The 27,608-nt window shown below is 39.8% G+C and overlaps 1 protein-coding gene across 4 annotated transcripts in view; it reads left to right on the plus strand.

Annotated features, from left to right (window-relative positions):
* The first annotated feature begins 489 nt into the window (after positions 1-489).
* Positions 490-27,608, plus strand: part of JPH1 (junctophilin 1) — an 83,025-nt gene continuing 55,906 nt past the window's right edge. For 3 of the 4 annotated variants that reach the window (XM_054284660.1, XM_054284662.1, XM_054284663.1), the window contains exons 1-2: positions 491-977; positions 7,250-8,006. In XM_054284660.1, coding sequence (XP_054140635.1) covers positions 599-977; positions 7,250-8,006 — 1,136 coding nt within the window. In that variant the 5' untranslated portion in view covers positions 491-598. Of the gene's footprint in view, positions 978-7,249; positions 8,007-27,608 lie in introns of all 4 variants that reach the window. The other variant, XM_054284661.1, reaches the window with a different exon arrangement.

Consider the following 27,608-nt stretch of genomic DNA (forward strand, 5'->3'; position numbering starts at 1 on the left):
GCTCTCTGGTTGTGTCTACTTGTTGCAGGCGCTAGCAGGTGCAGCAGCAACCTGCCCGGGAGCCCGAGGGGCGGGCAGGGCCGAGGCGGGGTAGGGCACGGAGCCACCCCCGCCCCCCGGGCACCGCGGGGGCTCCGGCCCGGCCCGGCCTGCGCGCTCCCGGCTCGCCCCGCCCCGGCCCGCGCGCGCCCCCGACCAGCGGGGGCAGCTTTTCCCGGGAGCAGCAGGCACACGGAGATCCCCCGGGAGCGAGCGGGCGAAGGCGGCAGCTCCCGCGGCACACAGCCCCAGCCCGCCCCAGGGGCGCGCACCTGCCCCGCGGCAGCGGCGCGGCCACACTGGGGGCGGGCCCGGGCGGGAGCGGAGGGGCGGGCGGGGAGGAGCGGGGGGCGGGCGCCGCTCGCCGCCGTGGGGCTGCGGCTGGGCTGGGCGCGGGCGGCCGGCCGGCGGAGCGCTCGCAGTCGCGGGGAACGCCGGGGCTGTCGGTCGGTCGGGCGGCGGGCGGGAAGGGAAGGCGAGGCAAGGCAGGCGGAGCAGGGAAGGGAGCGGAAGGCGGGCGGGAGGCGGCGGCGGCGCCGCGCTCGCCCCGCTGCCCTGGATGACGGGCGGCCGGTTCGACTTCGACGATGGCGGCACCTACTGCGGCGGTTGGGAGGACGGGAAAGCCCACGGGCACGGCATTTGCACCGGGCCCAAGGGGCAGGGCGAGTATGCCGGCTCCTGGTCCCACGGCTTCGAGGTGGCGGGCGGCTACACCTGGCCCAGCGGCAACACCTACCTGGGCTACTGGGCGCAGGGCAAGCGCCACGGGCTGGGCGTGGAGACGAAGGGCAGGTGGATGTACCGCGGCGAGTGGTCTCACGGTTTCAAGGGGCGCTACGGGGTGCGGCAGAGCCTCAGCACGCCGGCCCGCTACGAGGGCACCTGGAGCAACGGGCTGCAGGACGGATACGGCGTGGAGACCTACGGGGACGGAGGTGGGCGCCGGCGGGGGGCGCCCCGCGCGCGGCGGCGCCGGGGGGCGGGCGGCAATGGGGGTGGGTGGGGGGTGCGCGCCTGCGTGGGCGCGCCGCGGGAAGGGCCCCTCCTTCCAGCCCCGAGCTCTCACCGCCGCCCTCACGCCGGGGGCGCTTCTCCTGCCCCTGCCCGCGGCCGTGCGCCTTTCCCGGCGCCCTTCGCTCGGCGCCCCCGAGGCCCCGCTGGCGGCCGGGGAGCGCCACAGGTGCCTGGCGGCCGCCCCGCCCCGCCCCACTCTGTGAGGAGCCGCCTGGCCCCGGCTGCGCTCCGAGCGCGCTGAGCTGTCCGGGCTCAGCGCTTTCTCCCGGCCAGCTGGTAGAAATCCGCATTACGGCCGCCTGCAGACGGCTTTCCTTTCTCCCCGCCGAGGTGGTGATGGCCGGGTGGCCGCGCCTGGCTCGGGGAGCGAGCGAGGCGGGAGAACCCCGGCCTCTCGCCCCCTGAGCGCCGCGTTGGTGCGGGAACGGCAGGAACTTGTTCTAATAGAGCCCTTGTGTCCGCTCATGTGCGGGTGTTGTGCGCTCGATGCACTCGGCTTGTAAACAGGAGGCTGGAGCTAATGGAGTGGGCACGGAGCTCGCGTAAAATCAATGAAACTTGGGTCCACCCTCATGTAATAACTCCCGTTTTTACAAAAATACGGGGTGGCTTCAAGCATCCTGCTCAAAGCAGGAGGTGTACAGTGCACTCACACAGACCTGACTCTCATACCTTTCCCCACGACAATGCCAATGTCCCAGGGCTGAGCCTCACCGCGGTGGGCGTGCGGAGCGGCCGCGGCGATCCGCCCTCCGCTGGAGTCGGGAGCGGTCAAGTCAGGGTTCAGCGAGGTTAACGAGGGCTGGCGATCACTGCAGTGCTCACTTACGGTTCTTGTACCTCTGTACAGTAAATAAGCCTGATACTCTTTAATTCAGCCTTTGCTGGTGTAATGTCGTTGGCCTCGCTGGAAATGCCACCTGCAACTTCTGCAGAGTTGCTCTTCAGCTAGGAACAAGGGAGCGGGTTTGGTCTGTTCTAACAGGAGGAAAAACGGGTCTCAGTTTTAGGACTAGACAGTCGCTGGGATTTTTTGACAGAAACTCTGGTTGCTTCAGCATTCAGAAACGTGTTCAGTTAACAGGCAGGTAATAGAATTTACCGAAATCAGAGGTACTGTTCACGTGATGTGACTAAAGGACTAACCCATGTATCAGGTCTCAACTGATGCTTTTGCTGGTTTCTTCAAGGAATTTTGTCGCATCATCTCTGGTGAAACTTTCAGGAGAATGGGTATTTTTGTATTACGCAGAAAATTAGATATTTGCAGTTGGGCTTCTATTTTTTCTTTTTCAAAATAGAAAATGTAGCAAGTTGGTGAGATTCAGTTCTTTCAGACAAGGGAGTGTGCAGTGGGTTTTGTACCTTTCTGTCCCCTTGTTTAGAGATATTTGTAGCTGTTCAAAAATTGTTTCCTGGTGTGGAAATTTGTGATAATCAAAGACAGCAATGTTTTTTGATTAATTAAAAAAAAAAAACAAAACCAACAACAAAAAGGAAAGAACTCACCAAAATCAAAGTGTGGAAGAGATCAGAATTTCAATTTCTCTTTCATCGCACAATGCACTTTTCAATTTTTATTATATTTGTATTGGCTAAATACAAGCAGTGGCTTTCCTTTTTTTCCTCCCTTGCCTTCTGGAAAAGTAAATTGCCATTCCATTAAATCTTCTAGAAAATATTTTCTTAAAATAAAGTTGTTTTTACCCTTTTTTTCTTTAGGCTTCTTGTGGTTTTTTAAAAAAATCTTAATATAGTATTGGTTATTGGAGATAAATTCTCTCAATATTTAGACTTGGAACAACATAGGAAGGATCCAGTTCACACTGTTAGCTGAAATCTGTTGTCATGACTCCAGTCTTTTGCATGTTGCAGCTCATACGAACAGAGGGTGTGAAGTCCCATTGATTTTAATGAAAGTACTCATGAATGAAGCAGAGCAGTACGTCATAGATGTTTGCAGATGTGCTTTTGTTTTCATGCTCTGGGAACAATAGATGTATTTGCACACCAGAACAACATCTGAAATGGGTTTATAAGGAAACCAGATTTACACATGTATCTTTAACATAATTTAAAACAGTTGCAGGAAAGCTCTCTCTTCATGAATACTAGTGTAGAGAAATAACTCATTAGACTGTGCCAACTGCCAGTTTATTTTCAAACTCACTATAATGCAGATCTCTTTGCTGCTGGCTTTTTGGTTGTTTTTATTTTTTTTTAGTATATCCCCAGTACATTGCCTTAAAGTGTATTGGTGGTATTATGAGATGTTATTGAAGGAGGGAAAAGGAAAATAAGCATTGACAGTGTTCCTCAGTTTTTGCGCACAACACTTTTCATGACATGAGTAATACATGTCATGCTGTGTTTAGATGCTCACAATTGTCACTCAGTCAAATCTCTGAGGAAAATACTGTGAATTATAACTCATGATACTTCATTCATTGCATGTGATTACATTGGGCTTTCAAGTGGCCCATCTATCTGTTTCCTGCAGCAATCTGGATTTTTGTGCCTCCTTTAAACTCCCTAGGTTTTGTTAATCTGTGTGAAGATGCCAAACCTACCGGAGGAGTGACTGTGGCCTTATTTGAAACTTCAGTATGTCTAAATTGGTTATTTATGGTCATTCCAACAACAGCAAAAACCAATTGCATGTTGTCATTCCACAAAGGGAGATCAGGGGAAAAAGCACCCTGAAGCAAAGGTCACATATGCTCATTGATTTCTGAGAGGTCTTCTTTCTAGGTCTATGCTTATTTAACATTTGAGGGAGAAAAGCATGCAAAATCTTAATGTAACAACAACTTTTTTAAACCACAGAATATCTGAGTAAAGGATAAGAGCAAGTAGAGTAGTTAAACTCTCAAGTTTTTTTACAGTGTAGTTTTAAATTTTAGCTGCAAGTGGGCAATGGCATTTACAGCTGTAAGATGCACCAAGGGTGTTTTAGAAGGGATGACACACTGTAACCAAGGAAACAGATTATGAAATTATATCTTAGAACAACTTGCCAACAAAAAGAAAAGGAAAGAAATACACTTTCTAATAGCTCTCAGGCTTAAAATATGAACACCTTTCCAAGAGAACCAATTAAACACCAGATGGATGGTCAGCAGTTGTGGCTGAATGTTTCTTCAGTTACAAAGGACAGCAAGCCCAGCTTTTGAAAAAATTAGTGTTAAACAGTGTTACTATTTTATGGTCAAATACAGTTTTAAATTATGTTGGTAATTACAGTGTTAATAAAAATTTCAATGATTTTTAGAGGAGCTGCTTTGAATAGTCAACTGTCATATAAGGTGAAACAGAATGTGGTGTGTGTGTTGATATATCGTTTCTGTTTATCTCTATCTAGAGAGATAGGTAAATACTGGTTATGTTTTCATCTTCATATATGGGAAAAGGTTTTTCATAATGTGTTATATCATAAATTGTTGTATTTAGTTATATTTCAGCATTGACATATCTTGCTTCTTTAAAGATCTCTAAAATTTATTTAACAAGGTGATGCAATTAAAGTCTGATACAGTCAGTCAAATTACTGTACAAGGTTCTTGTATCTACATTCTGGACACTGCTCTCTATATTTCATTAAAATACTTTTCCTTTAAAGTGTGACTTGAAAAACCAAGGAAAATGAGTTGGCTTTTTAGCATTAGTATCAGAAGCATTTCCATTGAGACATCTGTAATGACAGAAATTTAAGAGTTACCTGCTACACTGCATAAAATTCAGCCTAAATATCTCATACTTTTTAAGGATGAAATAAGTACGAATCTTCCATTTTCTTTTTTACTATTTTCTCTTTAAAAGAAGCTGGCATTGATTTTATTTCCCCAGTAGAAAGGAAAATTGGACTAGTGGATAGCAGCGCATTAATTGTTCTTGTTTTAATGCCCTTAAGGGCAGCTGCAAACACTTCCCTTCCTTCTAGAGTAGCGAAAAATACACGTCCTTAATTAAGTATTTTTAAGCTTTCCATTAAACACATGTTTATTAATTACAATATGAGTAAGAAAAAGAGGCTGACCTTTTATTCTTCTCTAAAATTCTGTACTGAAATACTAGATTATGCTTGAAGTCTGATGTTGTAAGCAGCATGGAGAGCCATAATTATGAGATGCTACTCTAATGTAATATTGTGGTATAATCAAAATTAGACTTAGATTTATTATTTCAAAATTAAATTAACTAGTGCAGAACAATAAAGAGGTTATAATATGTAGCAATAAGTGCATGTAGCCAGAATCTTAGTTCCAGCATATCATTACAGATCCCAGAATAATTAGTGACAAAATGAAGTAATTTGTGCTTGTAAAATATTAATGTATTTCCAGGAATTTTCTGTTTAATAAAACAACAAAAAAAAAAAGATTGTGGCTGTATATTTGCAGTATTTACAGAATATGCCATACCAGTGCATTGTGCTCATGTTTCTATTTGTTCTTCCCCATATGCTGAGTTTTTTAAAATAATCATGTTCCTAGATTCAGCACCCTTACAACCAGTGCAGTAGTAGGTATCCAGGATACAAAGAATGAGAAAGAAACTAAGAAAGTTATTTGTTTGTGTCAGCAGCCATCTGTTTAAAACCTTCCACTTGGTAGAATTTTCTACCAACACGAAATAGTTATGTTTTAGAACCTATCTAGTATTATATAATAATGAAAACAGACTTAGCAAATTTAATTGTGTGTTAACACTGAAATATACATAAGCAGAAGAGGTAATGAGTAAGGCAGTACTTGATAAATGGTGGACACGTACACAACCAAACCAGTATGTGTGTATGGAAGAGATTGAATCTCAAAGCAAATGAATCTTGGATCTACATCTTTAACTGTGGGTACTGCAGAAATATTTTCACAAAAATTTTATCAATCGCTAAATTTGTCCTGTGATATTTAGTTCTCTGAATAGTCAGTAGATGGTCCAATTGAAGTAGATAAAAATTTTAAAAAATTATTAAAGATTACTTATTCTCTGAAAAAATATTCAAAGTAGCTTAAAATAGCCAGCACTAGGTGGGTGAGCAACTTCATCTTGAGGAAGGAGCTTCAAGTAGTTTAATGGGAATTAGAGTGAAATTACATCACAAAAAAAGTTATCTTCTACTTGCTAGTTACGGTATCCATGCAACCTTCCTTTGGAGCCTCTGGTAGAAATGGCCTTCAGAGAGCAGACAATGGAAAGAGTCAAAATGAAAATGCCTTTCAAGAATAAAAGAAGAAAAATTGCTGTAGTAATCTGATAAAGGTGGGGTTTGGCTCCAGTGCAACTTTGCATGGCCATCCATGACTTTTCATATCGTGTACCATCTATCCTCCTTACATTGCTGTTTAAAACTTTTTACAAGAGTAGTTGTGATTAAATGTTTGCTAGAATGTTGTGCAGTACTGTGTTACTGCCTTGCCTTTCTTATATACTGCAGAACAAAAGAAAGGCAAAAAAAGGGCTAAAGAATTCATGCTTTTGATCCCTCTGTCAGAACATAAGGCAGAATGCAGCGCATATTTATGTGCTGGGGATACTAGAAAGTATCGGTATGAAGAGTTCATAAAGAGAAAGGGGTCCTAAGGTTTTGCTCTTGCATTTAAATCCACACAAAAATTTTAAAATATTTAATTTTACAATGGAGGTTTATGACAGTGGATCCAAAAGCCCATCTGCAGACAATCTGTCAAATAGCTCCTGACAAGGAGAGGTCTATAGTCACCTTAAACCCACAATAACAGAATGGTTACTTCTCCTACTTGCTCTTTCTGTGGGCAGCTGGACACAAGAGCTGTAAGTGTCCTGCTCTCTCCCTTCTCAGCTGACTACATATAATGTGTCTTTGTTTCTGCTGGCCACCTTCCTATCAGTCCACCTTAAAAAAATGTTGAGGGAGTCCTGCTTTAGAAATTTCTCTCAATTTTTTCCCCTGAACAGGTCCATTTAAAAAAATGGTTATGATTATAGTTACTTTGTCTTAGTTACTAAAATAAATCAGCTGTGAAAGTGAAGGATTTGCTTCAAAATAATTTATAAGAAAAACAAGTAACAAAAGTAGTTTATCTGTCTGTGTTGTGTGCATCTCTTCTTACCAAAATCAGAGCTGACAGTGTAGTGTTGCCTGTAGCATATTGGATGGAGAGAGCTAGGTCTTCTACAGCTTCCTAAATTTAACTTCTTATTACTTTAAAAGGTACCTACCAGGGGCAGTGGACAGGAGGGATGAGACATGGATACGGTGTACGTCAGAGTGTACCCTATGGCATGGCCACTGTGATCCGTTCACCTCTCCGAACATCCCTGGCGTCGCTTCGAAGTGAGCAGAGCAATGGCACTGTTCTGCACGACGTCACTTCAGACAGTCCGGCTGGAACAAGAGGAGGATTTGTGCTCAATTTTCACAGTGATCCAGAAGCCATGGGCTTTAAGAAAAAAGGAGGCTTATTCAGAAGAGGATCCCTTCTGGGTAGTATAAAACTTAGAAAATCGGAGTCTAGGTCATCAATATCTAGCAAACGGAGCTCTGTAAGGAGCGATGCTGCTATGAGCAGGATTAGTTCTAGTGACGCCAACTCTACGATTAGTTTTGGAGATGGTGACTGTGATTATAGCCCTCTGGAAGACCATGTTGATGCTACCACTACAGAAGCCTACATGGGTGAATGGAAGAACGACAAGCGCAGCGGTTTTGGTATCAGTGAGCGATCAAATGGTATGAAATATGAAGGAGAGTGGCTGAATAACAGGAGGCATGGATATGGATGTACCATGTTTCCAGATGGCACCAAAGAAGAGGGAAAGTACAAAAACAACATTTTGGTCCGTGGAATAAGAAAGCAACTTATACCAATACGAAACACAAAAACTAGAGAAAAGGTGGATAGAGCAATAGAGGGTGCACAGCGAGCAGCTGCCATGGCAAGAACCAAAGTGGAAATTGCAACCTCAAGGTAAGTTACCAACTGGAAGGTTGTAAACCTTTGTGGTAGTGAGCACTTGCTCACCTCTCAGTTTCATGTGTCTAGCTCTGTTGGCTTTAGTGGCATTATGCATTTGGAGCTTAGACCTTCAACTGGTTTGAGTAAAGAGTTGGTGTTTGTTCCGTAGCATACTGTAAAAGTAAATTTCCATTCTTTATATATTTCTGCTTTCTCTCAAGAGCTGCTGCATTATGCCTTTAAACCCGTTTGGAAAATAAAATTGGTGAGGAATGTAATGAATTATTTGGGGGAAATGAGATAAAGTTTTAATATTTTCCCATAGCCATGCTCCAGTTATACTTACTGTATTGCCAGTTTTTTTGGTAGCATCTGAAACTGACAACTGAAGTTGCCCATTTGAGAATAGGCATCTTTAGATGCATCTCTTTGTCTGAGAAACTCTTGGTAGGAACAGCCTAAGAATAATGGTCGAGGATGTTGTGCTTAGAGGCTGTTGTTTTGGTTGCCAGGACAATATCTGCCAAAAGAGTTCTTTATGAGGACTCTTCCATTTTGGAGCATGCTTCTCCTGAACTCATCTGATCATACAACCACCACCTGAAATAGAGGTAGTCAGCTTCTCCCTGTGCCTCAAATGTTTGAGTTGGAAGAAGTGTGTGGGTATTGGTAGTGGAGGAAAGCGTCATTTTCACTTTCGGCTGCTAACCAACAACCAAGCAAAGTTTCTTGAAATTAAATTGTTACAAATTAAATCAGTGCGGACAATTTTAATTGGTTATATTGTTAAGTTTGAGAGCTCTTTAAAAAGCTATTTTCATTTTTATTGCCTTCCAATAAGTTTCTGTGGCAATTTCTCTATTGATGGCTTTTATTTGTTTCCTCAGGTAGGCTTTTCTTGAAATATGCTTTGAATTAAAAAAAAGAGTCCAGAATATGCATGAAAGAAAATCTTCATGCTATTTTGGAAAGAGGATGTCACATTACTCTTTGAGCTGAACAACTGATTCCTAATTTAGTGTGGTCACTAGTGTGTCCCCAGTGACTACCCTTTTCCTGACAGTCATAAGAAGTACAAAAAACAGCTTCAGTAGGAGAGCTTGAATATATAAAATGCTCATAGCAAGAAGTAGTTGAGACACTAAGATGAAGAATGTAGCATACCATTAAAGGATTTTTCTGAGAACTGGTCATGTAAGTAACTAAAGGGTAGCATATATTTCGTTACTTCTATAAATATATGTAAGGCATTATATGACAGCATACCGTATTAGTAAGGCAGATCAGTAATACCTAACTTTGAGAAAATACTGGATCCCATTTATGTTCTGTCAGTGCATAATAAGCCCTAGTTTTTAAAAAAAATAGGTGGGATGTGTGGAAAGGGGGAGTCACCCCTTTGAGTCTGTATAAAGCTATTAAAAAGCTGTCGTCTGAGACCATTACATTGCAAGGCACGGTGGATGCACTTCCTCTTCAAGAAGTGTCTCTGAAGTGTTTTGTTTGCTTTTCCTTCCCTTTGATTTTTAGGTGGAGGACAGAGATCAAATTGCTTCTTTTGGAACCATTCACCTAAACAATGTTGATTTCTTGAAAATACGTTTTTGAAAGTGCAGCAGAAGTTGTAGTGCAGCTGTGACCCGGGGCAGTCTCCCTTTGGTTTCTCAACTAAAAATTTCTCTGAAACATTCCCATGACTACCAGGATAGACAGCAAGATGGCAGATTCAGGTGTTCTCTCTTTTTAGTAGCCACTGACCAACTGTACTGGCACTGATTCAAAGGCCAAGAGACCTGACACCGAACTGGGCAACATCAGGCATGAAGATAATATTAGCTTCACTTCTGAGGGCATGTTGGGCTCCCCTAGTAAGAATGGCAAGACCTTTCCTATCTTGCAAATTTTCAGAGTTCTTTTGAGTATCTACCAGTAGGAGAAAGGCCATGGACACTGGTGAACTAAAAAAACTGTCTTAGCAAACTGTCTTGACCAATTTTTTACCAAACTGATATATTAATAATATAATAATTCTTTGGACCATAGCATTCTTGCAATGTCTTTCTAGATGAATATGAGGATGGTGGTCCTGTTTCCTGACAATTACTACTGCACAAAAAAGTCTAGTCTGCCTTCTGTAATTTCTCTAGCGTGTAATAAATACAAAGGTGGTTCTGCCCATATGGCATCACCTCACTGCACAGTGGCCTTCTGTGTTTCAGACTGGACAGATGTCACCAGCACTGTGTGCTTGCTGTAGATTTCCATTCCATTAGTTGAAGAACTCACTAGATAGACCTTTTCTCACCCCCAAAACCATCGAACCAAAGAGCTAGAAATCCTTACTCTCGTCCAGATACCTTCCTTTTCAGTGCAGCTTGGAGTTGCTATTCTTCCTGCATACAGGAAGAATATTCCCAAAATGTTTGTTCAGCCAAATGGAAACAAACCATACTCCTCTTCATAGCTCCCTGCTGGTCCTGACAGGCTTGGCTGGTAGTTTGACCTGTGACAGATGTCCACACAGTCTTCAACGAGACCAACCACTGTTTTGCTTTATATTCTGAATGTCTTTTTATGTCTAAAAGTCATCTCTAGTAATCTGTGTAATCTTCCTTTGTCTAAAGTGGCAGTTTTGTACACAAAGAAAAATATAAAAGTTGGGATAAGTAGTGCTTGTCTGAGCCTGAATTTACATTGGCTCTCCTGACTTAGCCTTTGGGTTTTTGAGGTATTTGTACTGAGGTGTTTTGAAAATTACAACAGCATTTCTCAAAAGATAGCAAATTGCAACATTATGTGATGTATAAAAAGCTGCTGTATCAGGAAAATAATTACTAGCTTCTGCTACACAGATGTGTATTCAAAACAGATTAGAAATTAGCAATGAATAAAAATTCTTTTAAAATTACAGTGCAACTTAATAGATTTGATTGTGTATTAGTTTTACCAGCTGTATTTAAGGAAAAAATGTTTTGGCATAAATATAAAAATTCCAGAATTTGAGAAACTTCAAAATTATGTTCATTACTTTCCCTTTTAAAAACTTCTAAGGTGCCTTTTAAAAATATCATTATTATGGGGAGTAATTAATTCAAATTTGTCTTTAATGCATTGAACGAAAAGCAGTTAGGTTTATGTGCTTTATTTGAGGTCCTCCTGTCTAAGAGGAGAAGCCGCTTTCCAGAAATGTTTGATTCTTCTCTATACATGTGAAGTGCTTTAAATGCTGAAAGATGTATGTTTGGAAGAGCCTTTTGGAAGATATTAAAAAGCCTCATGTGTTGACTCAACAAGAGTCAAGTGGAAACTCATTTTGAGGATATCATGTAATTCTCACTGTAGGGATTTTGAACTTCCTTTTCATCACTGTCATGTGTCTCACTCAAAGGAGATATCCCTCTGCAGTTCAATATAAACTGGAATTACATTAGAGCACTTCTTTCCTAGTAAGAAAATTACTTAGGTTTTCATTATTCTGTATTATATTATCTTTGCCTTCATCAGTACTTATGTACAATATAAAACTGTATTGTTTCTGGAATTCATTTTCAGAATTTGAACATAAACTTACCTTATAATACTCAGTGTCACTGGGTGTTTTTAAAATACATCAGTCCTGTAAGTGAATGTGAGGCAGTGGAAGCAGAAGGAATGATGTTTGTTTTCTAATAACCCTTCATGTTCCATATTATTTCAGAAAAGTCAATTTTCTACATTCAGAATTGAGCATTCTGAGCCAGGCCTTTTTCTTTTTTTTTTCCCTTTCAAATATTTTCTAGCTAATTCTCCCCTTAAAAGATATTTTCCTCTAAGTGTCAACTCTCTGAGGAAGAACAAACTTTGCAAGCACACAGAGGGACATGATAAAAAAACTGTAAGGGTAAGAAATATGTACCAGAAGATCGTGTATGAAGGAAAAGAGAGAAAGAAATCAAAAGAGAAAAATATTTCCTTGTTGATACTTTCCTTACGTTTCATGATCTTTCAGGTCATAAAACAGATTCAAGAATTAAAACTTGTTGTTTTTTCTCCTTTTCACAAAAGCGAAATACTTCTAATTACTTTAAATTTTGAGTGAGTTTTAAGTGAAGTGTATGTATTGTCATAGTGTGCCATGAGAACTTGTGTCCACCTTAAAAGCAATATTGTAATGGGCTCTCATTACAGGAGCACCTGAGATTTGGTGAAGCATAATGGTTCCTTTGTGTTAGGCACTGCACAAACGAATTATGCTGTCTGGAGACCTTGCAGTCTGGGAAAATGGCTGTGCCCAACAGATGAAAAGAAGCTGGCAAAAGACTGGGCTAGAGAACAAGATAACAGTAAAATCAATATCTTGCTACTAATAATATGGAGCAGTTCCTCCTTGTTAATTAGCTGTCTGTGCTCAGACAGCAGTGACTAGCAAGCCTCTAGTCACTCTAGTGCTCTTTTTAAGTGGAGCACTGAAGGGGGATTAACTGGCATCTTCTGCAGTGATTTCTTTTTCAGAGCAGCTTTTTTAGACAGCTCAGTTTTATTTTTAACATGTTTGTGTCCAAGTCCACAGATGCTAGAGCTAAATTTCAGCTTTTATTTTTTTAATAGAAACTGCTGAAACTCTGGTTGTTATCCTGTCTCACAAGCAGGCTGCTTTGTTCTACGTGGCTTCCAAGGAGTCTTGAGTTGTTAGAAGTGGATGTAGGAGGAAGGTGCAGCAGGATTGACTTGGTAGTGGATACCCAGAATAACTATTTTGTTTGGGTATGAACACACCTCCACAACAAGGACTTTCTTTGGGACCCTGCTGTCCCTTACTGTCATCGGGTCCTGGAGCCAGTAGTGACTTGTGTGATGTCCAGTGCTAGGAGGAGTCAGAGAACTCCAGTTTTACCCTGAGTCCTGGCCTGGTGCTGCCCCAGCCTGGGCTTGGACACTTAGCATTGCCTTCAAGTTGCTGGGTAGTGCCTCTGGCTCAGCTCTTCACCTCAGAACACCCACGTCCACAGTACAGCAGTTACTTAACAACCCACTGCTTACATTTTTCATAACCTTGATTCAGAGTAAGCTTCACCATGCTGTGTTACATGGTGGGGTGATATGGAGTGTATGGAAGTCTCAGGAAGCAGTCCAGGTGGTTTATTAGGCAGCTCCTTTGTTGTGTTCATTGCCTTGTGTGACCAGTGTGCTCAGCTTGACCTGAACAAACTGTGATTTCCAGGGAGAGCTGAAATGACACGCATGTGATAGCACAGTTTGTGTCCCCACTAGAAGGCAACTGCCCATCGTTCCAAACAGCATTGAATTATTTGTGCCACACACAGCTTTCCATGATGGATTTAGCTGACTCTACCACTCTCACTTTACTCAAGAAACTAAACTGGACACTTGCAAGCCTGGTGCCTCACACGCCTTGGAGATGCTTTACTTATTATAGCTGAAATATGAACATTGTGTTTAGGAATAGGATCCAGCAAATACCAAAGGTATTTATATAAGACTGCTTGCTTCAGTACAAAAAGCTGCCTGAGGTTCAAAATGAAATCACTTTTAATCATTTTGCTGCATAGTTTGTTTGAAGATAACAAGTGAAATGCTGTGGTAAAACTTAAAATAGGTCTTGAACTACTATAGATAGCAATTTTAAAGTTAAGTGTGCATTCTTTATAGAAAACCATATGTTCTTTGAATCCTGTGGGATCCACTAACTTCATTGGGGCACATATTCCCTCAGATTTCACAAACAACTCATTGGTAAAAGAATATAATCTTGGACTGTTCCTCAGTTATTTGCTGGGGAATGAATAATACAGCTGTTTGAAATATACAAATCGTATAAACATCATTACACAGATTTCTTTTTACTTTCTTAGTATTTAATGCACCAATATTATGTGGCTGAAAATATGCGAAATTAGTCCTGTACCATATCTCAGCTTGAAATTTTAGAAGTGTTTAGTATTTAATTTTATCTAGTATTTAGTTTTTTATCACATTACCTATATCCAAATATACCTACCTACAGCCATAAGCTTAATAGGGATTTAAGTTTTTTTAAAGAAGTTCTGGTGTGTATCCAGTCTTACCTTGTGTTTGTATTAGACACAGAATTGTTACTTGAGAGTTGCTTTTCTAAATTGTTTAAAATCAGGACATTGCTAATATAAAATTGGAAATATTCAGTGCTTTCAGAACATAAATGCAACAATGCTGCACCACTGCTTTTAAAATAACCTTCTAAGAAAGCCTTTTTCTGCTGTACAAACATTCTTGAAATATATTCTTTTTTCACATTATAAGGGGGTTTTTCCCCAATTTCCAGAACACTTAATTGAGAAGCAGAGATGATTTTTGCAGTAGTAGCCCAGCAGATGTACATGACAACATTAAGGCTTTTTTTTTAATGGTACTGGGATAGACAAAGAGACTAGTATTTTTTTGTAGTCACAGAAGATGAGTTGTTAGGCAGATTCTCCCCTTATTTTTTATATAGCATGTCAGTTTTGATCTGTATTACAACAATTGTTCAAAAGCTAAGCTGCAAATAGCATCTGTCTTTACTGACTTGTAGGAGAGTTTCTGTGATGGAAATAAATACAAATTTAAATAACAAAATCTGGATCGTTTGTACTGGTTAGTCATGTATGAACTGTAGAGTTAAGTCATTAGATTTATGTTATTGATTGCTATAAAAATACTCTCAGAACCAAAAAGATATTTTGTGTTTCTGCTATATCTAGTACAACTGCATACATACATTTAGTGGTACTAGTTGGAGCTTGAGTTATTTCGTTGATATTCTGCTCAAAGACTAAATCAAATCATATAGAACATTCCCAGCTTATTTCTTCAAAGAGATAAGAAAACTTGCTATCATCTAACTGTAGCATTGTTGAACAGTATTCTGTAGAGTAGCATGTTTCTCACTGAACAACTACAGCAGAAAAATACTCGTTTAAAGGATTCATTCATTGATCTAATTCTATATTTTCCTAATAACAATTGATTCATTTACTCAAAATTGGTGTAGTTCAATGAGTGGTACTATTTGTTTGAATACTAATGGATCAGTGATTCATATTATGACTTTTCTTCATGTTTCTGGTGATTAATACATTTTTCTGCTTTATGTATGTAACAGATTTCAGTACATGCTTCTGTACACTGACCTGCATTCTTTTGCCTATCTCACTATGATCTTCTTCTTTCACTACTCCAGATTTGCACTTTGTTTTTCTGCTTTGTTTGTTCTTCCGCAGTTTTTTGCTCTCATTGTCTGTGGAGGTAGAGGCACGATCTCTTTGTGGAATAAATTTCTCCACTAAAGTTTGCCTCCCTCAAACCCATGTCAGCGTTTAACATCTGAAACAACCTATTGATTATTCCTGTTGTCCTCTCAAGATTTACTATTCCCAGATCTGCTGAATAGCAGCAGCAGTCTCCCAAGAGCTCATTCCCAAGGTCACCTTAAAGCCACTCATAAATAAAGTTAGGGTGGTTCTGCTTTGCACATCACTCTTACACTTAAATTGAACTTCATTCACCATTAAGAGGGATTAGTGAGTTTTCTGCATCCCTTCCTTGCAGTTGTGCCTCAGACTTCTCTGATGCTGCCATTCACAAATTCAGTCACTTGGCTGTTCAGGCTTTTCCTTGGCATTTAAGAATAACATGAGTTCTCAGCCCTGAGCCCTGTGGGTGTCCAGCACTAAACTGCAGTTGGGAGAACCAGTCATTTAGTCTGTCCCAGTATGTTCTGTTTCTGAATTAATTTTTTGTTCACTTAAGCACTTCTTCTTTCTCTTGATTTTTTTAATCTTTATTTCCAGACTTTCTGGTGAGAAATGCTACACTTTAGGTTTACTACATTAAAAGTAGGGGTTGATGAGAAATTATGGTATTACTGTTTTGCATTGAAAAGTCAGAAATTTCTTTCTAGTATCTGACTAAAATGAAATCAGTTAAATGTGAATTTTCAGCTCTTTTGTTCTAGGAGGTTAAGAAGACAGGTATCTACATCTCTTTTCTCTTACCACACTGAATCAGGTGGGTAAGGTTTGTTTAGTTGCCTTATTGCTATAATGCAGCACCTCCACTTCATGTTTGCCTCAGGTTTTCCTGGCATATATAAAAAGAGGCAGAGGTCATTTTGCTGCTGCTTTAGCTTTCCTTTCTGGCTTTGGGGTGAATAATTTCAAAGATATTTTTTTCTCTGAATTTTTTTGACTACTTCATAAATAAAGGTATTGGATCATGACACTCTTAGTTTTGCAAAAGAACTCAAAATCCAAAGGTGGAAACAGGCAAGACCCAAAAGATTGTCACTGTTGAGGTGGCCTGTGGGCAGATAGGACCGTGCATCACAGCCCTAGTGTGTTCTTATCCGGAGCCAGAATTTCATACCTGTTGCTGGTTAAAAATTTGATTTCCAAAGGGAAAAGAAAGAAGACCAAGAAATCTGGATGACCCCTAAACTGAAGTGACTTCCTAGGATCTGGCTGTGTGTGTGTGCATGCATGTGTGCGTGTGTTCCGCCCAAGTTCACTTTTTAAGCTCCTTCACTTGCAGGAATTTGTGATGTCAGTTGTATAAGCATCTTAGGAATATCCTAAAAACAAAGAATATAGTGCCAAGTGCTAAGATACAAAATGTATTTCAGGAAAAATAAAGGAATCATTTCTAAAGGTGCCTAAAAGACTTGTAGATGTGGTACTTAGGGACTTGGTTTAGTGGTGGACTTGGCAGTGGTGGATTAACCTTTGGAGTTGATGATCTTTGGTTTTTCATGTTTTAAATGTTCTCAAGTTTATTTCCATTCACAACATCATTTTGTGCTTCAGAAAAGAGTTCAGTTTTGGAAATCACAGATTAGCAATAAAGGTTGGAATGGCATCCCCACAAAAATCAACAGAACAGCTAAGTTGGTGACTTACTGTGATATTCAGAAATGTTTGATTTCTCCAGATCTGTTGAAGTATTAGTGGTTTCTGATGAAGAGGCTTTCTCTTTATTCCAGTTGTGACTAGATTCCTTGTGCAAAACTTAACTCATCTTAACTCATCTTGTTGCCCAGCATTCCCAATTTCTTAAAGGTGCAATGTATGGGTATAAATATTGTTTTATATTCTCAGTGAATAATGAAATATGAGAAAAAAATTATAATGATATATTACAATCCCAAGCACTGTTTGATAGGATAGGCCATATCGGTAAAGAGTGCCGTTTTATTTCCTAATTCAGAGTTTATGCCTGTTCCAGAAATTGATTTTAAGACAGAAATGGGACAGATAAAAATTAGTGTATATTTTGTATGCTTAAAATTTAGACCACCTGCAAGAGATGTAGTTATAGTATTTGCTCATAATTGATCTTTATACAACCACTTGTTATCAGAAAGGCACTAAACATTTTCACCTTAATGTCTTTGACTGTGACATGCACAAATATGATGCATTTCTGATGAAAAAAATTCTTCATGGACCTCTGAGGGTGAACCTTTTTTAGCAGAAGGATTAAAGTACATAGCATTTAGCTTTTAGCTTTGCTGGGTTGATGAACAATAAATGCAGAGATCAATTAGTCAAAATTGTAGTTCTGAATAAATTTACCAAAGAGCTTGGGCTAAATCTTATTTGATGTTTTCTTCAAATTTTAGTTAATCAGGATATGCTTTGAATGGCTTTTAACAGTTCACTCATTAGTTCCATCTTTGTAATGTAACAGATACTTGATTTGAATTCACTTGCTCCTTACACCTGTGGTTAGGTCATTATGAAAGTGATCATGAAGTCTGAATAGCTGTCAGATTTGGGGCTGTTTAGATGGTCTGGAAAAAGCCCAAAGATGGCCTTGGGCCCCCAAGTTCGAAAGGACGAGAAGAAACTCCAGATCTGTTCTCGGTCTCGGTGTTTATTAATTGCTTATCTAAAAGATTTTCTCTTGGCCTGACAGAGTTCTGCTCAGCAGTCAGCCATGGGCACACACTGACAGCCCCTGGGGCGGTCACCTATCTTTATACTTGGAGTTACGTATACAATATTTATCATTTTTCTCCAATACCCTCTACCCTTATTAACTAGTGTTCCCCTAGTAAGGTCCAATCCCGGAGTGCCAACATCACCACAGAAGATGGAGGCCTAGAGGAAGAAGAAGAAGGAGAAGGGCACGCCCCAATTCCTCCATCTTACTTCTCTAGACCCCCCTGTACAGAAATCTTAAACCCTGTATCTCACACTCCAATTAACTTGTCCCTTCATCATTCACCCCAGTGAAATCCTCCTATCCTCATACTGATGTCATCTCCCCTGTGGGATCAAAGTCCAGCCACCAGACATTTCTGGCAACATTCCAGGACTCCCGAGCCCCCCAGGGGTGGTCTTGTTCACTCTGCCCCTCAGCCCTGAGAGGCTGAGATCCCACAAATAGCAGTTAAGTTGTGAGTTACCTGCTGAGAGGTGATGTGCTGCATAACATGAGGAACTTTGGCTGCAGACCTCCACGGTGAGTGAGCTGGTGTCTGTTTCAGGAAGGGCTGCATACAGATAGACACACTTGTCTGCACACCCAGATTTTTGCTGTTTCTAACAAGGATGAAGCCAGACTGGAATCCTTTCAGTATAGAATACTATTACATTTTGGACATTAAAAGTCCTCAGAAATGTTGAATTGTGCCCTGGTATTTGAGTAGGGGTTGCACAAGACTTGGGTCTGTGAACTGCATGAGCTCATTTCCTCTCAACAAAAGTTCTCCCATTTATTTGCTATTTCACAACATATTTAATCAGCTCTTTGTAACAGTGAAGGCATTTTTGGTTGATGGTTCAAAGAACATACTGACTGGGTCTTCATAGGTCAGTCTGAGAAAACTCAGCCTAAACTATCTTCAGAAGCCCTGCCTGCTTGTTCAAGGCCCCTGAAAATTTAAGAAACACTGTTGTTCTTTTAGTGTATCTAATGTGATACTTAAAAAGATACTTTTTTTGAAAAATATGACTAATTTCCCTGGAATTTGCTGTTGCATGAAAATGTGGTTTTGGGCAGATGTATAACCTAGCACTGCTTAATCCATTCAAGAAAATAGTTCTGGTTTTGCAGAAGAAATTCACTTTGCAGAATTAGGGTGACAGTTTCCTCTTGGATTTTCTGCTTTTATATTCTCACTGTTAAACTTAAAACCATTTCCTATCTCTCTGACTCTGAAACCATGTATTTTCTTTTCATTAGTGAAACTAATTCACACCTTTACATCTTTTTCTCTGTTCTTTGATGCTGAGTTGTCTCATTTTGCAAGTAGCAGTTTCAAGGGAGGCAGAAATTGAGCCTGCTGAGGTGCAAGTCCGCTGAAGAAACATTTTGTGCACAACTTCAACACATTCATCTCTTAATAAATGAAACTTTAAAGTAGATTGGGACCTTTTGACGTTAAGTCTGCTGTAGTTTGTTACACTAAGGAGTGGGTTAACTCATCTTTTTTCAAGAATATTTGCTGTTTATAAAAATACTTTTGTTGTCCTTTGGTGGTCCTATTCCCATATTTTCAGATTAAATATGCTTTGTTCCTCTCAAGATTAATATGTAATAGAATGTAAGGGGAAATGTTTTCTTTTCTGTTGTTTTTGAAAAAATTCTCATCCAGAAAAGATAGAAGTTTCTTCAGGTTTCCCAGACAGCATAAACTATGTGCCACCCAGAAATTGCCTTCACACTTAATTTTCTATTTATTTTATTCTCTTGAGGTATCACCAGCTGGTTTTCCATTATGAGATTCCTATTTGAAGTTTTTCTGTGAAAGTTGTCCTTCTTTGGTTTTGTTTTTTCTTTAATTATTTATGTGCAAGTGTCACCCATTCCCAATCCTTCCTTAGGAGTGGATGCTGTTAAAAATAATTTGAGATAATTTTTTATTTTCTCAAAGATGTAAATTACTTGTCAATATCCTCATGTTTTGACCCTGTTATTGCTATCAGTGTAATGCATTTTCTTCTCTTGGAAAGAAATGCATTAGATGGATTAGCAAAGTACTAAAAATATCTTTGCTTAACCACCAAATTATATAACCATCCGATTTCTGTTGTCTGCTAGTCTCACGCTGTGGTACAGTTTAGAAATCTACATTTTACAATCTACATCAAGTGAAAAAAGTTTTTGATTAACATCAGATCTTCTTTCAGAATATCAAATATATCTCTTTTTTAATACATCATTCTTTATTCAAAAAGTAGGGTTTACCGAAAGCTTTTGATAACTCTGCTCCCTTCAAAATTTGACAATGATGCTACTTTTATACCATATATTTCTTCTATTTTTTGATCACTCTATGGTGGTATGTCTGATATTTGCTTTGGGTCTGTTGCTTGTTTTGGCAGAGGGGTATTTTTAAATGAATAGTAATTTAGATCAGATGCCCTGCTTAGGGCCATGGTACTCTGAAATAGGATGAATAGCTTTTCTAGAAAGTTCTTTATGTATGCGAGAGAATATTTGATCACCATGACCTGGTTTAAAACTGAATGTCATATTTTTCTGCACTTGCTGTATCATGTGTAATAAAGGGTTTTCCAGGGCTAATCTATCTCAGAGACCTCTGTAAGGAGAGAACAAGTCTGAAATTATTAATCTTCCCTTATATGAATTAAATGTTTGCAATATTTCCAGTATATTTCTCTAAATTTACTGTGAAGATCTAAAGTGATTTATCTTTTAGTTTGCTATTACAGTATTTGCCTGTACAAGTAGGACTAGTAGTAAGTTGGTGCTGTAACTGTTTGCAGCAGTGAGTGAAGAAAAAAGAGGCTCAATTTAAACATGTAGATAACTGATTGAAATGCTCATCATCAATGTTTCTGATGAGATTGCTTTGTTTGACGGCAGTGTTTTATTTCTCTGTGTCCAGAAGATCATGTTGTATTGCAGTGGAGCTGTTGCCTGTGGTCAGGTTCCCTGCAAAAGGGCTGAAAGGTTTTGTTCCTTGTGAATGTGACAAGACAAGTCCCCTTGTATCCTAAGGTCAACCAAGTGTCACCTTAGTCTGCTGTTACATCCTTTCCTGCTGTTTGTTTTTCTATTGTGTAGCTTTAATTGAAAAGAAAAAAAACTTGAATGCATGAAAAAAGGAAATGATGCCATCAGAGCAATCACTTTGCATCTAAGGGGAAAGACTCCACGGATAATCAGCTGGATAAAGGGCATGAGAACATCCTGAAGGGTAATTGGGCACCTCTTTTTGAAGTACTCTGATATATCCCATTAACTTGTTCAGTGTTGCTCAGAAACAATTTCTATAGACAGAGCACATTACTGGGCCTTTGTTCAGGGCCAAAAGCTGCAGGTATTGCAGTGTACAGCATCATCTTAAAGCTGGTGCTTTTCATGTGCTGCTTCTGGAAGGGTCCCTACACAATGGGCTCAGACTTCTCATGACCTGTTTTTTTGTGCTCTCACCCATGATGTTCTTTACAACTGAGTGGGAGAAATGTATGGCTTTTTCAGATCCTCCTCTGAATGACTTCATAGCTGCAGAAATTTTTCTTGTAGAGTATGAATAGAGATCTGAAGATGATACCAGTTGTTTCTGATGGAACAACTTAATATTGCACTTCAATATATTTTTACTCCATTCAGACTGGAATATTTGTCTCCACATGTTCCATCTTATCTTTTAAGTTGCATAGACTCTAGGGCCTTTTTATCATCTGTGTTTTAAATCACTGAAATGGTGGAATTAGTCTACTTGTGATCATGCAATTATTAGGAAACTGTATTCACTAATAAAAGAGGAGCAATGAAAAGATGAATTCCTGTAGAGATTCTTTGGAATGCTGTTGTTCTTTTTCACTTCAGTAGTACTGTCTTTATAAGCATTCTGCTGGTAAGAATAAACATGTTTGTTTGGGATTTTTTTCTCCCACTTTTAGCCATGACTTACCAGGAAATTAATTACAGATTTCTAGTCTTCAAGTGTATAGTTTCTTCTCAAAAGGAAGTAATTAGCCACAGCCCATGGATGTTGTGATGTATGCAGTTGCTTCTAGCCACTAGAGAGAATGGTATGGAAGCATTTTTTTGGTCTCTTCTGTCTTTCTGCTGCTAAAATATAGCTTAATATTTATGTCAAAAAAATAGGCACAGATTTTATAACAAAAGCCCCCAAACATAGATGAAAGTATTATGTTGAATATAGTGAATAAAGCAGGGACTTCAAGTGTGAGCATATTACAGTGGAAGCCTTACATTCTTCAGTAGCAAGAACAAGGAAAGATTGGCATTATTCAGATTATGGTATTTCAGAGTGAAAGCAGGAGAGTCTTAGCAGGGGGGATCCTTGAATACATAGGAGTGTATTCATAACATTAATATGAGAAAATAATTTTCTTATTAAATTGATTTGAAGTAGACAACCAGAAGGACAATAATATTGTGGGATTTTAATCAGAAAATAGGCAAATGCTTTCATATTATAATTAGAAAAAGCCTACCCTTCCATGACCCTGAGGGATACTTTAAAGTGCGCTTTATTAATCCTAGAGGGTAGTTATGAAATAAAGTTTTAGTGAGACTATAGTAGCAATGTAAAGTGTTTGGTTTTTATTGCACCTGTCACTCTGAAGGAATGAGGTGACATTTCACGCTCTGATCAGCAACCCCTCATAGCTGTTACTTGGCAAATTCTGAAATGAAGAGAGGCTGCAAAGGAGCATGTGGCTTGCTGCTCAGTAGATAAAGGGAGAAAATTGGTCAAGACTTGAAAACATTCACCTTACTACTGAAATAATTCCTGTGGTGTTACTTTCTTTAGGAGCAGAGAAAACATCCCTTTCTAATCAAAGAGCAGACAAATGGCTTGTAGTCCATTTGCTTTGGACTTTACTTACTCCTGTTGCTTTGGAGGATAAAAGTGCAAGCTGGTCGTGGCTTTTAATTTATCCTTTACATAGGCTGCTGGTGAAATAGAAAATGTTGACTCTGCTGACATCAACAGCAGAACTCCCACTGGTTCCAGTGATAGCAGGGTATCACTGATGGAACAGTGCTCTTTGTGAGCTGCATGCTTTGTGGGAGTCACAGGCAGTTGCAAGGCCAAAGTCAAGATAGTGGAAGTTCCCAGATGGATCAGGAAGGAATAATCAAATACAGAGACAGTTCCGTGACCACTAAAGGAAACTTTTAGATTCTCAGTGTGCTGTCCACTTCTCCTAATTTCCAGAAAAACTAAAATTCAATTCTTTTATAAATTCCAGAGGAACTAATGGTACCTTCTGAGATTTAGTCTTTACCCTTTGCAAATAATGAAGCTTCTGTAATGAATCCATATGTCACAAAAGTTCTATCTGCTGTTACTCATGCTGAATGCTGCACTGTTCTGCATACTGTCATCAAAACCTGAGATTTGAGTATGGTACGGCTCAATGTGAATAGGGGTGACAGAATTTATTCTAGAAAGACATGTCAGCTCACTTGCTGAGGAGATCCATATTTCAGGAAATCAGGTGAGGGTTTGCTCTGAAAAGTAACTGGTTTGTGCTTTATTGCTCTACTAGTGAATCTGATTTCTGCGTTTACATACATGTAAGAAATACTGCTAACAGATTACATGGTTTGCAGTAGCTGATTATAGAGGTTACTGCTTCTTTATTCTTTTTGTAGTATAGCTTCTTCAGTGTTGCAAATATCCTCAGTGTACTAGCTAACCAGGCAAAGGCATTTCTTATGTGAGTGAGTTTTAATCATGATTTGTTTTCCTCAGCTTTACTCGCTCAGCTCCCGTTCTGGAAGGTCACCTAGGCAGTCACTGGTGCCAAACTTCCCTGGCTAGATGCATGTGCCATTTGCTAGATGCATGCATGTCCCTTGTGGCAGGGACAGCTAGGTGGGTTATTGCATGTGCAGTGCATCAGAGGCTTCCAAGGAGAAGAGGGTGTTGAAGCCATTCAGACAGCTGGCTCCCGGCTGTGCTTTTCCCCAAAGGATCTTTAGAAGCAGGTGTGGAATGTGCTGTGAAATTCTGGTAGAGTCAGCCAGACAGCCCTGTGGTAGAGGCAGCAGCTCTGGGAAGGATAAGGATCAGGAGTGGGCTGCTATTACTTCCAGAATAATTTAGTTGGCGATCCACCTGTGCTGCTCCTCCCCGCGTGTTTGTCCTGTCAAAAGCCAGCCCCAGGTGTGGTGAATTGGCCTTTTGAAGTGCATCTGCTCCCAGGCCACAGGCAGGGCATTCATCCAATGGGTCTGAACCACAGAACTTGGTTATGTGGGTTTGCTTTCCAAGCATGACATAAACTTTAGTGTGACCTTTCAGCAAGAGTTAGTTACAGTGGGGTGCCGTGTTAGAAATACCTGACCTGGGAGCAAGTGCTCTTTTAGTTTGTATGAAAGAGAGCCAGAAGGATGTGGTGAGTGTATAAGCACAGGTTTTTGTTGTATGTCAAGGTTGTGCACCAGCTCTATGTGTGTACCAAGAAAAGTGCAGCCAGCGTAGATGACATGCTCTAAAGATAAAATCTGATGAAGACTGGTGTTCATCAGCAGCTTTGAAAGCCATATTGCCTTCTCTAAAGAAAAGCAGGATATTAACTGAGTGTTTTAGCTAACATAATTAATGGCACTACACAATGCAGAGTGAGTTTTATTAGAATATATTGTGATTGTTCTAAAGGAATATATATGACATTGAGAGAGCCTCCTGTATTCAAGAGCTGACCTTTTGGCAGTAGCAGTGAGATAATATACAGCAGAATCTTGTTAATTCATGCTAATGACTTAAAAGACCTATCACAGATTACTTGATTTTACAACTTAGCAAGTAAGTGAAACATGATGACAAAACTTCAGGGATGCACACTTTAGCAGTATGTGCTCTGCTAATTTACCTCTATAGTAGCAGTTATGTTGTAAATATATTTGTAATAGATGAGTTAATGAACAGTAGTACTATTAATTGGAGCAGTGATGATTTCCTGAAATGACACTGTAGTACAGCAGCCTATTATTAAATTGTTTCAGTAAAACAGGACTAATCTAATAGTTCTGCGAGTGTGATGCCACTGAAATGGTTCTGAAAGTAACAGATGTTGGCTTTTAATATTAATAAAAATGTTTTCTCCTCATATGTGTCATGTCATTTAGAATAAAAGTAACTGAAGTTACTTGGGAAAAGAGTTATCCTATCACAGTAATAGTATACAGGTATATATGTAAATAAAACGTTCATAATTTTTTTTTATTTTCAGGTTGAATTGCTTCTAGAGCCCTAAGCCTATTTTAGCCTATGCTCATTCTTAAAATAGTAATTCCCAAATGATGGGCTCATGAAACATCACATATGTTCCAGTAAATTTCTTAGTCTTCAAAATACAGAGTAAATATCTCCATTATGAGAAATTCTGCAATTTTTTCTGGCCATTCTATTTCAGTCTACATCGTGTTCCCCATTAAGTACTACAAAAAATGCAGTTTTGTTACGGACAGTGTATTCTGAAATGAGAAAATAAGACTATTTCAGTTGGCCTTAAAAAAGGACACAAAGCCATTTAATATTTGTTATGCTCTGAGTGAATGAAGGAGCTGAAGTCTGTGTTGGAATCATCATATGCACTTGTTACTGTGCATTGGTGTGTCAGCAGAGAAGTCTGACTAAATAAGGCAATGCATGAGTAGAGCTTATCAGCGTTTGACAGGAATACAGTCCACTAACAGCTGATACAGTAGCCCATCTTTTCTGTGCTATCATCGTCTCTCTACATGGCACACAGATGTACATTTATCTTCTGCTTGGCTGCTGATAGTGCTCAAAACAGCCCTCCACCTTTTCTTTTTAGTTGGTGTAAGCTCAAAGTAATACAAGTGAGCTGAAACTCTTAGAAAGCCAAATTTTTTTTTATTTATATAAAAGCGTATGTGAAGTTGTCAGCTTTGAAACTTTAGAGAAGTACACTGTACCTTCTGCTTCTTCTCCCACCAGGTAGTGTAGAGTATTGTGAATATTGTTTGATAATATAAATAAAAACTTCAGGAAACTTCATGCATTTTTGTGCCCCTATGGTACTACTGTGCACTAAGCAATGCTTGTAGAAATTGTCCATAACTTCATGAAAGCAAGTTCTGACTGATGGTGCCTTCTTCACTCAGAGGGTCTGATGCTGCTCAAATGAGTGTCTAAGCTCCCAGATCTTTCTGGGAATGGTATTGTGCCTTGAATGTTCGTAGGTGCTTTTAAAAAACATCCAGAGTAACCCTTAACGCTGTTTCAGCATCATTTTTTCTGTTATACTCAGCTTGGTTGTCAGACTTTGTCCCTGTCCTGTCAGACTTTGTCCCAGATCCCTGCCAGAGTTTGGGATCTGACAGTTTTATCCATAAAATTACTAGGTCCATAAATGCATTTTAATATTTGTTAGCACTTTTCCTGCTACAGAGTGTCCCAAAACAATCAAACTAGTGACCTGCAAATGTGCTTTGATACTGGGTGGGGGTGTAAATGTTTTTGCCCGTGTGGCATTTTTCTAAAGGATTTCTGAAAAATATCAGACATTAATATCTTATTCTGTACTATAAAGACAGGTCAGTGATTTGAGAATTCCTCCTTTTCTTGCAAATTCAAGTAATTCAACTGCAAGGCCAAGACTGTTGAATTTCTGGCAAAAGTTTCTGTTAAAAAGGTGATCGATACCTTTTTTATCAAGCATGAATTGAAGACAATAGTGAAAAACCCTCTTCATTCCTCTATGGTACACTTTTTTGTGCTCCTACTGACTGTCTTCTCAAGTCAAGCAAAAAGGCAGAAAGGGATGGATGGATGGATGGATGGATGGATGGATGGATGGATGGATGGATGGACCGGCTGTCATCTTTATTTGTGTCACTGATTTGAGTCTTTTCTCATTAATCCCTTTACACTTGCCTATCAAATGTGTGCCCAAATTGCTTTTTGCACATTCGGGTAAAAGTAGTCTTGATAAATTAGTTACTCTGGTGTTACTGTAAATGGGAAACATCATTTATAAACTTCTGCATATCAAATCAGATCCAGTGAACTTGTACCTTTTAACCATATATTTGTATGTACTCTCTGCCACCCAGTACTCTACTTTGGCAGTTCAATATCTTGCTTATTTGTTCTTCCATATTCCTCCATTACTGTTTTCCTGTTTTGAGAACAGCATCATCAGTATTCACCCTCCCCCCCTTGTCCTCCTCTGTACAGGAAGCTTGCTGAGGAATGGAGAGTGCTTGGCATGACCTTGAGAGCATTCTGAAGGTTCCAGGTTTGTTTTGTGGGAACTTCGCATTCTGTTTAAGTGTTTGACATACTGTATGCAAAAGGATCAGAGAAAGACTACAATTCCCATAGCAGTTTAGGAAAGAGTTTTCTGGTAACAGTCCTGGGAAAGCATAACAGATAAATCTTGAAAAGAAAGACAGTGAGGCTTTTTGTTCTGATTTGTTCTGCCTGCTGTCTCTTCCATAAGCTTGGAATGAAGAATCAGGTTTCTTTCCTTCAAGATTTACTTTCCAGTCAGACCAAAGAAGGGACTTGCAATTCTGTCATGTGGAGAATGCTTACCTCTTGTACTCTCTAGCAGGATATGTGCTTGAAGTTTTAGTTTCTTGCACACCACTTAGTGTCACAAAAATACAATG

Source organism: Melozone crissalis, unplaced genomic scaffold, assembly GCF_028551555.1.
Source record: "Melozone crissalis strain CALT ecotype California unplaced genomic scaffold, PUWL_Pcris_2 ptg000042l_1, whole genome shotgun sequence".
In the NCBI taxonomy this organism is placed as follows: domain Eukaryota; kingdom Metazoa; phylum Chordata; class Aves; order Passeriformes; family Passerellidae; genus Melozone; species Melozone crissalis.